The following is an 18781-nucleotide window of genomic DNA, read 5'->3' on the forward strand; positions in this document are numbered from 1 at the left end:
GAACTGCTGACCTTTTGGTTAGCAGCCAAGCTCTTAACCACTGTGCCAACAGGGCTCCAAATAGGTGCTCAGTAAAAGATATTTATCCTTTTTTCCCTCCATGATGGCCTGCTTGGTATTTTGAGTTGTCATATAGTGTATTTGAGTTCCTACCTACAGTTTATGGGCTTAACCCCAAGGAGTTTTCAAAAAAAAAAGATTATGTTATGGCAACCCTACGATACTAATACATCATCCAAACCCTTTGCCATTGAGTCATTTCTAACTCAGAGTGATCCTATAGGATAGGGTAGAACTGCCCCATAGGGTTTCCAAGGAGCAGCTGGTAGATTCAAACTGCTGACCTTATGGTTAGCAGCCAAGCTCTTAACCACTGCGCTATCAGGGCTCCATTACTGGTGAAGGGTTACATTACTGGTCAATAATCTAAACTTTCTCTTGCTTTACAAATTGTAGAATCAATATATAAGGTGCGGAAGAATTAATTGGGCTCATAGAACAAATTATAAACAGAATCACTCCTGACAATTTAAAAGCAAAATTACAGTTGACAAGAGTTGGAATATGAAAGGGGAAGAGTGTAGATGAAGAGTAGCCTCTCTAGTACCCTCATCTTTCAAAATGAGGAAGCTAGAGATTCTTTCCATAGTTGTTTAAATGAGAAATAGCAATATAAATATATTACTTAAAGTTACACAGGTAACCGCGAGTGTAACTAAGAAGAGTAACATAAATATGTGATCAGGAGTGTGAAAGAGATGAAAGGTAAATGGAGTGAATGAGCTAAATCACCATGTATCACAGTAGAATTCAATTTAAAAAATTCAATTGATGAATAAGGAAATAAAGTTTAGGTGTATTATTTAGAAATATAGATGTAACTACCTGAAAAAAAATAATACACTGGAAACTGATAAAAATGTTATAAGTTTTTTACCCCCACCCCCAAAATGGGGAATGAATGGGGGTGGGAAAGTGAAGGGATACGGACTTCTGCTTTTCCTGATAAAATTTATTTGTACTACTTGACTTATAAACTTTAATTTATTGCTTTGATAAAAACAAGAAGATTTTTGTTGAATAAAAAGTTATTTCTATAGTCCAAATAAAGTAATTGTTTCCAGAAAAAGGGTAGCAGCAGGAATGGAAATGAGGGGGCAGACATGATAGACACAATGAAAGGAGACTTGTCTAGACTTGATATCATTAACTCAACGTGAATCACAAAAGAAAGAGAGGATGTAAAAATATTCCCTAAGTTTTGAGACTGAATGAGTGGAAGGCGTTTACAGCCACTACCCAAAACAAGGAATTTGAGAGGGTAAGCTCGTATTTTGTTTTTGTTGTTTTTATTTATCAGCACTCTCCTCATTTCCATCCTAAGTTCGCCATTTTCTTTTGTCCTGATTTTCTACCCCTTCCTGCCTTCTCTTCTTTGCTTTTGGGCAAATGTTGCCCTTTTGATCTCATATAATTGATTGTTCTAAGGAGCACATTCCTCTCGGGTGTTATTTTATCAGCCTGCCTATGGTTTGTCTGAAAGGTAGTCTCTGGGAATGGCTTCAGTTCCAGTTCAGAAGGGTGTCTTTAGGGCCATAGTCTCTGGGGTTCCTCCAGTCTCTGTCAGATCAGTAAGTCTGGTCTTTTTTGTGAGTTTGATTTTTTGTTCTATAATTTTTCTCCTGCGCTGTCTGGGACCCCTCTGTTTTGATCCCAGTCAGAGTGGTTGGAAGTGGTAGCTAGGCACCATCTAGTTCTTCCGGTCTTGGAGTCATATAGGCTGTGGTTCATGTGGTCCATTAGTCCTTTGGACTAACTGCTCCCTTGAGTCTTTGGTTTTCTTCACTCCCCTTTGCTCCAGATGGTAAGGGACCAGTAATTGTATCTTAGACGGCCACTCGTGAGCTTTAAGACCCCAGACACTACTCACCAAAGTAGGATACAGAATTTTGTCATTATGAACTGGGTTGTGCCAACTGACATAGATGTCCCCTGCATCTATGGTCCTTCACCTTCACAAGCTTGTATTTTGGAGATATGGTGAGTGTATTCTTGACATTTGTGTATGAGGAGATAACAGGAGAAGTAATTTAAAATTTTAAAAGCATTCCTTCATTTCAAATATCAAAACCTAGCAGGCAAATTCCTTCTGCAAAAGGGATCCTTTTCCCCACGTGAGCCTCTGGGTGTATATTTAATAGTTGACAAGTAACAAAATTAGAGGGAAATGTGTATCATCCATAGAAAGTATCCAAAGATTTTACAAAGGAAGGAGACTTGCTCCATGCTCCATTGAAAGGATGAGAGCTGGAGAGGAGGTGGGAATCAGACTACTGAATATTATGGGTGAAAGAATAAACCAGTGCTTTAGAAAACACGCTGAATGTCCTACTCCACGGGATAGAGGGTGATTCTTACTTACCGAGTGACAAATGAGTAACTAAGCAGGGGATCAAAATTTAGATTTACTTTTTGTCTGAATGTTGGGGTGAGGAAGATTGTGTGACAATGAAAAACAAAAAAGTTCAGTGTTAACAGAAGTTTGAATTTTGAATGTGATGGAAAGAAGTTTATATCAATCGCGCCACCAACTGGGCACAAGACAAGACCGCAGGAGGCTTGTAACAGGAGGTTCTTCAGAGCTCTACAGAGAGAGAGAAATAGAGAAAGAGCTAGAAGAGGAAATGGAAAGCGAGAAGGAGAAAGAAAAAACGTGTCCCAGGTATTTTTAATAATTAAAATTAGATATAAGTACAAAATCAAGTAACGAAATGTTTTTCCCCATTTTTGTTAGTTAAACCAATTAACTAAAACATATTATTTGGAGGTTCCCCTGATTCTCCCCCAGAGCTGAGAACGTAGGATGTAGAAAGCTGGAAAGATCGTTGCTCCTACACTAACAAAAGAGAAAATTCTGAATATACTACAAAATCACAACTTTTCTTGAAACCATCTGTGGTAGGCAGAATAATGGTCCCCTACAAATGTTTATGTCCTAATCTTGGAACCTGTGAACATGTTACCTCACATGGTAAAAGGGACTTTAAGGGTGTGATCTTAAGATGGGGAGATAGCCTGAATTATCCATGTAGGCCCACTGTAATCACAAAGGTCCTTATAAGGGTGAGAGGGAAGCAAGAGTCAGTCAGAGAAGGGTGTTCCTAAGTTTTGTATCAATGTTTTCTTTGCTTCAGAAGAATTTAGTTTTCTTTTTTTTCCCCCTTACGCACTATAAGGAAACCCTGGTAGTGTAGTGGTTAAGTGTTATGACTGCTAACCAAAAGGTTGCCAGTTCAAATCTACTAGCTGCTCCTTGGAAACTCTATGGGGCAGTTTGACTCTGTCCTATAGGGTCACTGTGACTCAGAATCAACTCGACAGCAATGGGTTTGGGTTTTTTATACACTGTAAGAGTTTAAATAGTTTTAGAGTATCTGCTTTTCCAAGGTCTGGTACAATATTCTCATCCCTTTGGGACTGATTCTTTAACAATTTTCTCTACTTTTTCCATTGAAATTTGTGTAGATTTTTTAATGTATCTTTTGTATCTTTTATCATACTCGTTGATTTACGTTTTTCTAGAAAAATAAAGCCATTTCATCAAGTTCCCAAATTCGTTTGCATAGAATTGAGCATATATTCATATCATTTAAGAATTTTTCTCTGCATTTGTGATTATCACTTCTTTTGTTTTCTTCTTTTCCTTGATTTGATTAAGTAATGATTTATCTATTTCATTATTTTCTTCTTAAGAACTAGGTTTTTCTACAGTGTTTGTTTTCTGACTTATTTTCTGTTTTAATCTATTATTTCCTTATTGCTGTTATCATTAATTTTTGTTCATTCCTCCAGCTCTTTATGCTTATTTCATTTATTTTCATCCTGATAATTAATAGAAATATTTAAGATTATGCATTTTTCTCTGGAAACCACTTAGAAGTACCCCTAAAATAATTTTAGTGTTTTTGCAATTTCTATTTTCTAGATAATTTGTAGTTTTATTTTTATTTCCTCTATTTCCTGTTCTACTTAAAGCTCATTTAAAAAGTGTTATTTTTTATTTCAAAATATTAGGGATTTTTATATATTCATTTTTTGGTAAAGATAATGAATTCTGTTTTATTGCACTGTAGTCAGGGAATATTGTCTGTTTCTCAATTTTAGAATTTTTGGAAATTGTCTCTATGGATACTTAATACTAATATGATTCTTGTTCTCCTTGTGTCCACTGTAGTTTTTACTTCAAAAAAAATTGAAGACTTGTTTTTTGGTATACAGTCTTCACTATGGCTTGCACACTGTATCATTTAAAAATGACTTTGTCTTTTATTTTTTCTGAATTCAACCATGTCTGAGTTCTTTTGCTGTAGTTTTTTCACTAGTCCTTCTAGCACTTTCTTAAAGACGGTCTCATAGAAACAATATTGACCGAGTTACTGCATGTTCAAATGTTTTTTGCCTTCATACTTTAAAATAAAAGCCTGTCTGGTTATTAGTTTCTTGGGTCACAATTCTTCCTTGAGAATTTAGAAATGCTGCCCTACTGTATTAGCATTGGATGTTACTGTGGACAAGTCTGAGGCTAACCTGAATTTTAGTGAATCTTCAGGCCTCATTGCCTGAAAGAGTCTTTATCTTTACTGTTTAAGACAGTGACTCTCAATGCTGACTCTGCTATGTCAATTTTTCTGGGGACCTGGTTTGTCCTATCAAATTACAGATTAAATTCTGTCATTTCTGAAAATTTTTATTGAATTATATAAAATTATTTATTTTATATATGTTATGTTTTATTCCTTTATTTCCATGTTAAGTTTTTCCATTATGTTTATGTTGGTTCTTATTTTTCTGTTTTAGCTATAATTTTCTAGAATCTTTTAACTTGTTTAAACTACCCATGTCATTTCTCATGTTTTTTATACATCTTTTATCTCTCTCTTACATTTTCAACAGTGCCTTTTCTTTTACCCTCGAGTTCACCCTCGTTTTTGTGATTTTTTTTCTATTTTTTTCACATTTCATCTCCTGTTTTTTCACTTTCTCTTCCCTAAGTTTTTTGTTCTCTTCTTTGTGCACTTACTCAATAAAGGCAAGTGTTTGTTTACAGCCAAACGTTTGGTCACAATTTTCACTGTGTTCCTGGCTAGCAGGAACTTTCCTTATGACCTACATTCATTAAGTGAGTTATTCTGAGTATTACTTTTCCACGTCAGTGAAGACAGGCTGCTCACACTGCGAGTTTCTCTCTAACCACCCGCCACCACCACCACCATCTCAACGGCCACCACCACCATTCTGCACATACAGCTTGTCTGTGTGGTTCCTTTTCAACCCTTTCTTTGCTTCTCAAATCCAGACCACGGCCAGTGAAGCAGAAGCACCCACCAAAGTCTCTGCCCCTTCTTCCAGTAGCAGGCAAAGGATCTGAGGCTGTATCTCTAAGTGAGACCCTTACCTTAGAGACCTGCATGCTGCCATCTCTCTCTCTGAGACCTGCAATTCCAGGCATACTCTCTGCTTTCTCCCAGTTTGGTCTTTACTAATTTTGGCAACTCTTTCCTATTAATTTATGATTCAGGGCTTCAGATTCATTGTTTCTCATGCTCTTTATTATTTTAGATAATTTCCAATAAAGAAAAGTTGACTTTAACACATCAATTTTCAAACCAGAAGTTTTCCCTTTGCATTTAGATCTTATTCCCACTGGGAGTGGTGAAACCATGACAGATATGCAATCATTGCCTCCCTTTGAGCCCTTGGCAGAAACTGCTAATTAATCAGGACTCTATTCCACACTGAGATGAGACATGCCTCAGTATCCCACCCTAGCCAACATTAAACAGTGACTACCAGCTAACTCAGCGTTAGCATGCATAGTGAAACTTACTTGTCGTCCTTGGGTGGAAAATTATCTGTGAAGAGGCTTAGCTCAAGTCCCAGTTCTTCTTTTTAACATGTTGTATTAAATTGGAAAATCAAAACTTCTGTTTCTTCATATGTAAATAAATAAAATTCAAAGTAAATAATTTTGAAGGTCTATAAAACGGTGTGAATACTACCATCAGAACCTGTCTAACTTCAGGGTGTATAAAGTGACTCAAGATCAGTCTAAGGCTGATTCCCATGAGGTGAAGGTCAGACATACATCTGTTCTCCAATCTTTTCACCAATTCTGACACCAGCCATCCCTCCCATGGCACTACTTCTCTGCTGGGTTCAATAATCTGTTGCAATGGCCACAGAGACTTCAGGTACCATACTTACAGTTAAGTGGTTTAATAAGGAAGCAACAGGGTACAACTGGGGATCAGGATTAACAGGTTACAGCTCAGGATCAGGAAGCACGTAAGCAAAGTCTGGAGGGCTCCCCTGAAGAGGTGAGCACATCCCTCTTTTAGTGCAGGACAGCTCTCTCAGCTCCGCAGCTATGCAAGCAAGCAGGCCCTTCTCTCTGCCAGGCACACCGTCTCTCAGCTCTCCAGGCCTCCTCTTGGCCCCCTCAGGACAGGCTCCTCTTGGCCCTGCAGTCTGTCTCTGCTGCAGGGCCCCTTCCAGGCCTGTCGCTGTCTTCAGTGTTACAGCCCTTGGTTACTCTACATCCCCCCTTTGGTTTATAACAAGCATTTCAAACTTAGCATGTCATGATTTTTCCCCAGCCTCCTATTTCCCCCTCAGTCTCCACATCTAAGTAAATGGCTCCACTATTCACCCAACTGCTCAGGACAAAAATGTAGACATTATCTTTACTCCTCCTTTCCTTTACCCTCTATCCAAATGTTTCATCATCAAGTTTTATTGATCTGACCCCCACTTTTTATTGATTTAATCTATCCACTTCCCTTGATTTCCACAACTATCACCCTAATCCAAATCACCTTCATCTTCCATTTGTATTATGATAGGGCCAAACAGGAGCCCTGGTGGTGCAGTGGTTAAGAACTCAGCATCTAACCAAAAATGTCAGCCGCTCGAATCCACCAGCAGCCCCTTGGAAACCCTATGGAGCAGTTCTCCTCTGTCCAATAGGGTTGCTATGAGTTGGAACCGACTCGACAGCAACAGGTGTGGTTTCAGTTTTTTTGAGGGCCAAACAGATCTCCTTCCGCTTTTGCCCCAATAATCCATTCTCTACACAGAAGTCAGATTGTTCTTTCTAAAACACAAATCAGGTTGGACTTAAATAGATATATGTTCTATACTGGAGAATGTTCCATGTACACTGGAGAAGAATATGTATTGTGCTGCTGTTGGGTGATATGTTCTATATATGCCTGCTAGGTCCAGTTGGTTAACAGTGTTATTCAGGTCTTCTGTATCTTTAATTTTCTTTCCAGTTGTTCTATTCTTGGAAGTGGTGTATTAACATCTCCTACTATTACCATACCAAAAAGAACTGGTCAACGTTCAACCATTTCAGGAGGGAGCATATGATCAAGAACCAATGGTATTGAAGGAAGAAGTCCAAGCTGCACTGAAGGCACTGGTGAAAAATAGGACTCTGGGAATACCAACTGAGATGTTTCAACACACGGATGTAACACTGGAAACCAGCCAACTAGAAGAGATCCATATTTATGCCTATTCCAAAGAAAGGTGACCCAACGGAATGCGGAAATTATTGAACAGTATCATTAATATTACACGCAAGTAAAATTTTGCTGAAGATCATTCAAAAGCTGTTGCAGCAGTACATCAACAGGGAACTGCCAGAAATTCTAGCTGAATTCCAAAGGGGACGTGGAACCAGGGGTATCATTGCTGATGTCAGATGGATTTTGGCTGAAAGAGAATACCAGATGTTTACCTATGTTTTATTGACTATGCAAAGGCATTCAACTGTGTGGATCATAACAAATTATGGACAACATTGTGAAGAATGGGAATTCCAGAACACTTATTTGTGCTCATGAGGAACCTGTACATAGATCAAGAAGCAGTCATTTGAACAGAACAAGGGGATACTGCGTGGTTTAAAGTCAGGAAATGTGTGTCAGGACTGCATCTTTTCACGATACTTATTCAATCTGTATGCTGAGCAAATAATCCAAGAAGATGGACTATACGAAGAACAACTCGGCATCAGGATTGGAGGAAGACTTATTAACAACCTGTGATATGCAGATGATACAACCCCGCTTGCTGAAAGTGAAGAGGACTTAAAGCACTTACTGATGAAGATCAAACACCACAGCCTTCAGTATGGATTACACCTCAACATAAAGAAAACAAAAATCCTCATAACTGGACAAAAACCCTCACAACTGGACCATCATGATAAATGGAGAAAATACTGAAGTTGTCAAGGATTTCATTTTACTTGGATCCACAATCAACAATCATGGAAGCAGCAGTCAAGAAATCAAACGATGTATTGCACTGGACAGATCTGCTGCAGAAGACCTCTTTAAAGTGTTAAAAAGCAAAGATGTCACTTTGCTTTGAGGACTAAGGTGCGCCTGACCCAAGCCATGGTATTTTCAGTCACCTCCTATGTATGCAAAAGCTGGACAATGAATAAGGGAGATCAAAGGAAAATTGACGCATCTGAATTATGGTGTTAATGAAAAATACTGACTATACCATGGACTGCCTGAAGAACAAACACATCTGTCTTGGAAGAAGTACAACCAGAATGCTTCTTAGAAGTGAGGATGGTGGGACTTTGTCTCATGTACTTTGGACATATTATCGGGAGGGACCAGTTCCTGGAGAAGGGCATCATGCTTGGTAAAGTAGAGGGTCAGTGAAAAAGAGAAAGACCGTCAACAAGATGGACTGACACAGTGGCTGCAACAATGGGCTCAACCACAGCAATGATTGTGAGGATGGCAGAGAACCAGGCAGTGTCTTGGTCTGTTGTACATGGGGTCACTATGAGCTGGAACCAACTCAGTGGCACCTAACACAACATTCTTTTTTCATATTAAATTTAGAATCAGCTTGCCTAGTTCCAAAAAGAAAAATCAAAAAACAAAAACAGAGGTATCACAATAAATTCACAGCAAAAGCTGAGCAAAGGGTCACAAACTGTTTAAATATAGCAGATTTTAATGCTCACTCTTTCATATCTTTTGAAGCATGACAAATAATCAAGGGCTTATATTTAAAGTCAGTGAACTATTAAATAAAAAGAACTTTTTGAAACATACTATCTAAGATCTTTCCTATGAAAAGTAATTGATTCTTAACCTGGCTCTGCATCAGAATTGCCCACGGGGCTTTTGAAAAAATCCAATGTCATATTTACACATAATTTTTAAGGCTTCCCTGGATATTCTGATGAGCAGCCAATTTTGTGAAAAAACATTATGATCACTATTTTAAAATTTTCAAAGGGAGAAGGAGTACATTTTATAAAAATACCTTCTTGTCAAGGGCAATCACTTTATCACTTCTGTTTTAAAAAATATGTCTGTCAGGGTGTACGTATTATTATACCAACTGAAGAGGAAATTTGAAAGCAGAAAGAAAACTGGAAGGTAAATATTAGAAGAGATCAACTGCTGCTTTCTAAAAGCTATTTCCCTTTTTTATTTCACAGAAGGTAGCAGACGGTAGGTAGGAAAAACAAGTGGAAGGTAGTGCTCTGGATTTCTAAGTTTTAAAATTAGTGTTTCTATCAAGAACTAGCACCCCAAGCATCACCTTAACAGAAGCCCAAATCAGCATGCTGCAGATAAATCAGATTCCCCCTTCAACCTCATTCCATGCTGCTGTGGAGGAGAAAAATACATAGTCTGTGGTACGGCAATTCAAGCCTTTCACCCAAAAAGCCAACTGTAAATTCAGTTCTCAACTAGCACCACTGTCAATTGATGAGCCTGAAAAAAAGATAATAATATCACTGTTAAATAAATACTCTAAACACACACACACACACATAATTCAGGGGAAAGGAAATGTTTATTATCATTAATCTTCTGAATGCAACCACCATAATTTTGTAGGTTTAATTCAGTAGCGAACGGATTAAGAACACTTCCGGGAGTTCACAATTTCCAGACTAAGGTTCCGGTTAAGGTAATATGGTTATCCATTTCATATAAATGGAGTTGTACAAAAAGGCTAAAAGCAGTCTGACTTCTTAAAGGAAAACATAAATGACCCAGACTCTAGACTTAGTAATGTAAGTATACGTCAGTACTATAAAAGTCAAAGAGATAGATCTCAATTGAAGATCAAAAAGAAGCATAGGTATGTACTTCTGCAGCATGTACATTTTGGTCATTAGCATCCTAGTATGAATAAGGCAACGTGTCAAGCGCTAGCATACAAAAGTGCGGCTGGATGTGCTGGAGTCGGCGGCCGGCACAGAGCAGGGTCTCACCAGGAGGCGTGTCAGTCTTCTCCTCCACAGAGCAGCAGCAGGGCTTTCTTATAGTCCCCAGATGTATCGTTCTGAAACCCAAATGGACTCAGTTAACCTCCACGAGTCACAGAAGCCACAGAAAACAAAACACTAAGAAATCTATGGTACCAATTTTAATCATATGATTTTTTTCTTCCAAGTGGGTAATCTCTGTGTGTGTGACTTCCACATCAGGAATGTTAGACAGGGAGTTGTCTATCAATGTAACTTATGTTTAACTTTCTAACTTAAAGACACAGTACTCTCAAAGACAGTGAAGTACGTTCTTCCCTCTACTAATACAGAGAACAGGGAAAACGACCTGCTCTCACTTCTAACAACTATATTAAATTCAAGCTTTCTAAATAATCTCTAAATTTCTAATACATAGTATGTATCTGGCTAAGGGGGGGTGGCAAATGAAGCCCTGGTGGCGCAGTGGTTAAGCACTTGGCTGCTAACTGAAAGTTCGGCAGTTGGAACCCACCAGCCGCTCCGAGGGAGATGTGGCAGTCTGCTTCCGTAAAGACGACAGCCTTGGAAACCCTATGGGACAGGTCTACTCTGTCCTACAGGGTCGCTGAGTCAGAATTGACTGGACGGCAGTGGGTGTCTTTTGGAAGGGGGCAATGCTGGGGCCGCCTGACTGTGACGGCTTTGCCTCAAAGGACACGTTCGCCTCGACTTGCCTCAGACAGATGTGCATGATAAACTAAGAAAATGTCTGGAGCTACGAGAGCAGAGGGGAACTCTCTATCTAGTACGTTTCAGCCCAGCCACACCACCACACACTAAGTTAAAAGCTTGCTTAATTGAGATCCTGCTTTACACATGGACCACATTACCCTTTGTTAAAAAAAAAGAAGTAAAAAAGCTAAAAGACCTTAAGCCAAATTTAATTCGCCAGAGAGTCCTTTGTTTTTAAAAGGACAAAAATGATAGTGATACCTACGCTCTTTACTTACTGCAAGAATGACCTGCTGGGTTCTTTCCTGATCTAAGAACAAATAAATGCCAGAGGCAAGGTGATAACAGACAATAAAGAAATGAAAAACTGATCTGAAACAAAGGAGGAATAGTAAAAACAGCTGGAACTAATAAAAGAGAGACAGACAAACACATCATTATCATGGGCAAGGGGCTGAGTTTCCTGAGTCACTTCCACCAAGAAACCAAACCCATTGCCATCAAGTCAATTCCACCTCACAGTGACCCCACAGGACAGAGAAGAACTGCCCCATAGAGTTTCCAAGCAGTGGCTGGGGGATTCAAACTGCTGACCTTTTGGTTATCAGGCAAGCTCTTAACCACTGCACCAGGAGTTCACGATTTCAAGGCTAAGGTTCCGATTAAGGTAATACGCTTATCAATTTAATGTAAATGAGGTTTTACAAAAAGGCTAAAAGCAGTCTGACCTCTTAAAGGAAAATACAAATGACCCAGACTCTAGACTTAGTAACATAAATAAAATTCCAAATTATTTAATATGAAAACTATCATCACATGTTCTATTACATCAAAGATGCTCTTCTTCTAAACCAAATACCACTACTAAATCATGCTTTTAAGATCACCAAGAGCCTCAGCAAGTATCCTAGCTTTCACTAGGGAGCCATCCCCCTTACATTAGTAAACAGTATCCAAGCTTTATAACACATAGCTCTAAGCACATCACTAAAATGTTAAACTTCACACAAGAATTGGGTTGTTCCACTCTGTACCTTGCACTGCTCTACACTGGTCTGCTTTAGATTTCTAAATATAATTTAAAGAGTTTCTATTACCCAGGAGTCCCTCGATAGTGTATACAGTTAATGTGCTTGGCTCCTAACCGAAAGGTTGGCAGTTTGAACCCACCCAGAAGCACCTCGGAAAAAAGGCCTGGCAATCTCCTGAAAAATCAGCCCCTGGAAACCCCATGGAGCACCGTTCTAATCTGACACACATGGAGTCACCAGGAGTCAGAATCAATTGGACAGCAACTATGTGTTTTTGTTTTTCCTATTACCTTAATCATGGAATAAAGAGAGGTGGCAAAATTCTTCCTGAACTCCTTTCTTATGTTAAATAGATCAATCTCACTCCTGGAAACCACAATTCTGATGAGGGTATGGTCATCTGTCCCAGCTCCCTTCACACAAGAAAAAGAGAAAAGCACACTGTTTAAAAACTTCAATTACAGCATCAAACTCCCCTGAGTTGGGGTGAATCAATAAAGTAAAACAATTTAGTAGAATTGAGCTACATGTTTTAGATTAAAAATATATATATCCCAAAATCTATTATCTAAAACATGATCAAATAATAACTAGATCAGATAAGAATAATAGCTGGCAAGATAAATTAACTAGAAGACTCAAGGTATCCACTTACCTTCATAGCACAGTAGAGGGCTTCTGCAAGGTAGGCAGGTATACTTCGAATAGATTTTACTAAGAAAATAAATAATACAATGTTCAGATGTTATTCTGATATGAAGAACCAAACCCAAAAGCCAAACCCACTGCCATCAAGTCTATTCCGACTCATAGTGACCCCATAGGGTTTCCACGGCTGTAAATCTCTACAGACATAGACTGCCACATCTTTCTCCCACAGAGCTGCTGGTGGTTTCAAACCACCGAGCTTTCGATTAGTAGTCCATTGCTTTAACCACTGCACCCCCACAACTCAGGGATTTAGTAATTAAAAATAAATAGCTACCTAATGCCTATAGCTCTATTTCTATAAAAGTAACAAATGAAGGCACTGCTCATTTGCAAGCTAATCTGATCTCCTCACTCACCAAGTTAGTATCTTAGATACTAGCTTGAGTTTTCCTTGGAGTTTTGAGTTACATAGAAAGGTATGTAGGACAAAGGTCCAAGATTTTTCTATGCCTCTTTGTTCTATGGGTACTTCTTTTATGCAGCGTTTGGGCATCCTGAGATTGTTACCATGCCTTATCTTATTGGTCCCCAACATGTTATACAAACATCTTGGAGGTTTTCATTCCAAGACTCTCAAGCAAATGATACAAGATTACTACTCTACCTTTTTTTAAAATATTTTATTGTGTTTTAGGTGAAAGTTTACACAACAAATCAGGTTCCCATTTAACAATTTTTATGTAAGTTGTTCAGTGACATTGGTTACAGTTTTCACAATGTGTCAGCATTCTCATTATTTCCATTCTGGTTGTTCTGTTTCCATTAATCTAGCTTCCCTGCCCCTCCTTACCTTCTCATCTTCGCTTTAGGGTAAATGTTGAACATTTGGCTTCATATAGTTGATTATTTAAGGAAGCACAGTACTCACAGGTGATACTGTTTATTTTATAAGCCCATCTATTATTTGGATGAAAGGTGACCTCCAGGAGTGGCTTCAGTTCCAAGCTCAAAGGGTATCTTAGGGCAATAGTCTTGGGAGTTTCTCTAGTCTCCATCAGTCCAGTTCAGTCTGGCCTTTTTTAGGAATCTGAGTTTTGTTCTACATTTTTCTCCCACTCTATCTGGGACCTTCTTGTGTCCCTGGTCAGAACAGTTGGTAGTGGTACCTGGGCACCATCTAGTTCTTCTGGTCTCAGGCTAGATGAAGCCCTTCTACCTAATCTTTGACAAATCTTGGACTATCGTCCTATAATCTTAATCTAGGTACTCTTTAATACTGATGATTCACATAGAGCAGCATGAGATTTATTCATTTCAGTAGATAAACTAATACACAAAAAGCATATCTTCTCTGAACATGCATATGCCTAATGTAGACTAGGGATACTTAAACCTTAGTCAGCTTAGCTTCAGAAAACATATCACATGAAAATTCCTTATATACAAAAATAACAATCCTTGAATTGTGGGCGTTTTTATTTCCCCTTTTCTGGTGCTTAAGAAAAACATCCGCTAGTAACTAAAAATGTGATAATTTTAATGTGTATTCTAATAATGAAGAGGTTGTCTGAAAGTTTTCTAGTGAAAGTTCATTAACTGCATACACAAATGAAAGGTTCTTTAGTGCTGATTCATGCACACCTTTAGCTTTTCCTCCAGAAGACATAAAGCACAAAAACTTCAGCCTATCACCAATACTCGGAACAAACATGTTTATCTGAGAGAGGTTCACTCCAGATCCTATGAAAACTAGGACCACCAGAAACTCACAAACTAGATCCTCCCTGGATTTGGAGGGTATATACTACTACAATCAATTGCACAAACTCAGTTCTCCAATTTTTCCAGATTATTCTGAATATTCAGCTAAAATAAAATTCTAAATTATTTAATATGAAAACTACTATCATCACAGATTCTGTTACATCAAAGATGCTCTTTTTCTGAACCAAATACCAATTTCTCAGTCAGTCTCAAAGTCAATTCTAAATTCCACAGGTATCAGGAATAACATTTACAAGCCTCTAAGATAATGTCCACAACTTTTCCGATTCAGAATGAAGTAGAAATTTCAGTGCAGCTTCAAAATAAACTTAAAATAATTGTTAGTATTTCCATAGCATTATCAGATAATCATGAATTTCCAATATCAAAGCAGACTTTTTTTTGGGTTAGAAATTTAGGAGTTTGCTTCACCCAAATGTCCTGTCAAGCTCTTCTTTTAATTAAGAAATAGGTGATTATTTTTAGATACAGCCTCAACTGAATAGAATACTTTAGTTCTTATCACCATAAATATATATACACTGTAAAGTTACCTACCAACAGCAAGGAGTAGTTGTTCCAAATTACCGGAAGTCTCCCGGTCAATGGTTTCTTCAATTTGAAATCCTGATATAGTCATGTATTTGTCAAACACTAGAAAAAATAAAGGTGATTTCTTAATCACATAAAGATCACTCTTTCCTGAAAGAAGATATTTACTCTGACCAGGTGTTGTCCTACCCAACACAAATCTCCCCTTGTTCCTTGCTAACAGAACCCTCACTGCGTTCAGAGCCTCAATGGGCCAAGCCCCAAGCAATAGATTATGAGAGCTCTACATTCACTGATTTTCCAGCACCCCTGTCTAGTTATAGCGATGGAGACCTAGAGGGAAATCTGCTAGAGGGGATTCTGAGAACTATTTCTCTTTCTTGATTAAAAAGTGATAGATGGACATGACTAGTTAACTGCTTCCTTTTCTTCCTACTGTGAAAATGTTTGATGTGTTTGGAGCTACAGCAGCCATATTGCGATGATGAGGTAATAAGCATAAGGAAGAAAATCAAAACACTAAGGACAGTGGAGCAGAAAAGCAGAAAGAGCCCAGGGCCTGACAAACCAGACATGAAATTCTATGGACAGAAATAAACCCCAATTTTCAAAGTCACTCTTAGCACAGCTGTCACTTGCCACTGAACTCATTCCCAACTAATAGCACAAGTACTGGTGGCAATCCAGAGATTAGGTCTTAGATACCACTGTCTAGGAAAAACTACTTGTAGTGAGCTACTACCCAGTGGCTTGTGACGACAAGAGAAAGAGCCTAGAGGCCTGACTGCCCTCACTACCCTGATACAGAAAAGCAAATGAGGACCTCTAGTTTTATAAAACCTACAATAGCAGCAAAGAGAATTACAAGATTTCTCAGGGTGGCCAAACGTAAGGAAGAAAGAAAAAAATCATTCATTCAATAAGTACCTGCTATGTAACTATTTCGGCATACTGGTTCATGCACTTACAAAATTAACTAAAGCACCTATTCTATACACATTTTTCACTCACCCCTCCTCAAATGAGACACGCTGCGTGTTCCAAAGATCGTGATAAACTTTTCTTCATCCGTCCCCCATTTGAGTTCCCCAGCTTGAAACAAAGCCTGTGAAAATTTCAATCTCAATTAGTAGAAGATTCCTCTATCCCATTCCCAAGTTTTTAATCACACTTTTTAAATTTACTAAATATTAATTCAACTGATTCATCATCATATACTCTGCCATTTCCAATATTTCATACTCTAAAACTCAGATCACTAATTTGGAGCTACCTGGGAGCTTGCTTTGGATGAAAGCAATAATGCAGAGCAATAGGGCAAGGCTAAATGTTCCCAAAATGTCTACCAAGTTACAGTCTTTCAGGAGTAGGGGCCCAGGCTGGCGGAAATTTCTGACTGCCTCATTGTTGATACCTCCATTTGCAGACTGAGGAAGAAATTAGCTGGGAGCTAAGTTGTCTGCATTTTCTGTTTTGCTTGTACTATGTCAACAGCACACATAAAAAGCCAACTCCGTATTTTCTCTTTACAACTGAGATCTAATCAAAGCTGGGTATAAAACATTTTCATATTTCTAAAAGATCACAACAAATTGTTAAAAGGTAGTGAATGTAGCACAGCGCCTGGCATGTAGCAGGCACTTAATACTTGCTGAATAGTTTGAGTGCCCATATTTACTTTTTGACATGGAAAGGAATATCTACCTTCCAGTGTTCATATCACTGCCAAAAAAATAAAATTATATACATTGTCATTAAATCTCTAAGTCCACTTACTGAGATATGAATAATTTATTAAAACCCAAAGAGTCAGTCTTTAAAATACTATACGTACTACCCTTTTAATTATTCATTTCAAGATAAATATACTTATTAAACCAAGATGAATGCCATTTTCTAAGGCTGCTATCTGGAGCTGTCCTTATGTCCACAAGCAGTAAACCAACCAGAAAAGGAGAATAGCATGTGTCTGGACTTAGAAGTTCTGACTGCAGTATGTTTAAGAATGAAGGCTATGACGGTATAGATCGTTTTTTTATTTTCAGAGAATAAAGAAAAGATAAGACTCACAACCTTACACTCAATTTTCAAATTAATGATAAAAATAAATAATACCATTCTGGTCATGTGAACATGCTCTTCAAACCGAAAGACAGTACTATGAAAACGAGGATCACGTAAGTTATCTTTAAAACTACGCAACTTTCTTAGAATGACTTTCTGATCTGACTACAAAAATAGCACATGTTCACTGAGAAGTGTTGTAAAACAGAGGGGAAAAAAAAACACAAGTAAGAATTACCATTAATAGAAAAATCCTGAGGATGCTGGTTACTACTTCGAGTATATTTTCTTCATAAAGATATACACAAACACACACACACACACACACAAACACTTAAAAGGGGGGACGGCTCATCCTGTCCAACACTGCAGGCACTGCTGAAGCATTCATTTTTATCATCTATTCCATATTTCTAAGAAATTTTCTCTAGTAGGTGTAACAGTTAAGGTTGTTATATGGGAATAACTGACTATCAGCTATTTTTTTACTATAATCTCTTAATCTTGGAAAATTTATGTTTGGGATCAATATCTATTCTAAAATGATTATTAAGTAAATCCTACACAATAATTATAGTGGCATCTTCATATTAGCCCGTTACTGTCAAGTCAATTCTGACTCACAGCAACCCTTATAGGGCAGAGAACTGCCCCATAGGGTTTCCAAGGAGCGACTGGTAGATTCAAACTGCCAACGTTTTGGTTAGCAGCCGTAGCTCTTAACCACTGCACCACCACAGCAATGGTATTTGTTTTGTTTTGTTTTAACCTGAGGATTCTTTCTTCTGAATTAGGACGTCCAATATCCATGGCAATTTTCTAGATGAAGGACCCACTGCATCTCCTCACCCTCTCCCCTTCCTGCCAAACTCACTGCCATCAAGTCCATTCTGACTCATGGTGACCCCAGGTGTGTCAGAATAGAACTCGGCTCTATAGGATTTTCACGGCAGTGACCTTTCAAAAGCAGATCACTAGGCCTTTCCTCTGAGGCACCTCTGGGTGGGTTCGCACTGCCAACCTTTAGATTAGCAGCCCAGCATTTAACCTTTCATGTCACCCAGGTGACCCCCTCCCCACCTTCCTACAGAGTGGGCTTACTGTTCGGCCCAAGTACAGTTTGATAACTGCTGGTTCAGTGCAAAGTACAGGGGCTTTGGGGACAAGGAAATCTGGTCCTTTATCTGGGACTAACCAGTGAGATCTTAGATGAGTTAGTTAATTTTTTCTTGAACCTCAATGTCCTCACCTTAAAGGGGGAGTAATAGTACCTGTTTTCACCGAGTTGTTGTTGTTGTTATCAGCTGCCGTAGAGTCGGCCCCCGACTCGTGGCCAGTACATGCACAACAGAACAAAACGCTGCTCAGTCGTGCACTATCCCCATGACCAACTGCAGATCAGACCCTTGTGAGCCACAGCATTTTCACTGGCTGATTTTCAGAGGTAGATCACCAGACCTTTCTTCCTGGTCTTAGTCTGGAAGCTCTGCTGGAACCTGTTCAGCATCATAGTAACAGGCAAGCCTCCACTGACAGACAGGTGGTAGCTGTGCCTACGGCGCACAAAGAATCTGCTTAGTGCCAAGAATCAGCAGAGAGAAAAATTCAAAAGCTTATGAAAGGGATCTTTAGTTGTCTCAGCTTACTCTCATTAAAAAAATCTTAAATTCCTAATCATGGTTAA

General features: G+C 38.6%; 1 protein-coding gene across 4 annotated transcripts in view; it reads right to left on the reverse strand.

Moving 5' to 3' along the window:
* Window positions 1–8892: 8892 nt before the first annotated feature.
* The window catches only part of ANXA5 (annexin A5), a 37542-nt gene continuing 27653 nt past the window's right edge, over window positions 8893–18781 (reverse strand). For 3 of the 4 annotated variants that reach the window (XM_023741128.1, XM_023741130.1, XM_023741129.1), the window contains 5 exons: window positions 16045–16138; window positions 15040–15135; window positions 12722–12780; window positions 12357–12479; window positions 9885–10398 (listed from right to left, as the gene is read on the reverse strand). In XM_023741128.1, the coding sequence (XP_023596896.1) occupies window positions 10339–10398; window positions 12357–12479; window positions 12722–12780; window positions 15040–15135; window positions 16045–16138 (432 nt within the window). In that variant the 3' untranslated portion in view covers window positions 9885–10338. Of the gene's footprint in view, window positions 9822–9884; window positions 10399–12356; window positions 12480–12721; window positions 12781–15039; window positions 15136–16044; window positions 16139–18781 lie in introns of those variants that run through there. The other variant, XM_004386845.2, reaches the window with a different exon arrangement.

The sequence above is a fragment of the Trichechus manatus genome, unplaced genomic scaffold, assembly GCF_000243295.1.
Source record: "Trichechus manatus latirostris isolate Lorelei unplaced genomic scaffold, TriManLat1.0 scaffold00174, whole genome shotgun sequence".
NCBI classification, from domain to species: domain Eukaryota; kingdom Metazoa; phylum Chordata; class Mammalia; order Sirenia; family Trichechidae; genus Trichechus; species Trichechus manatus.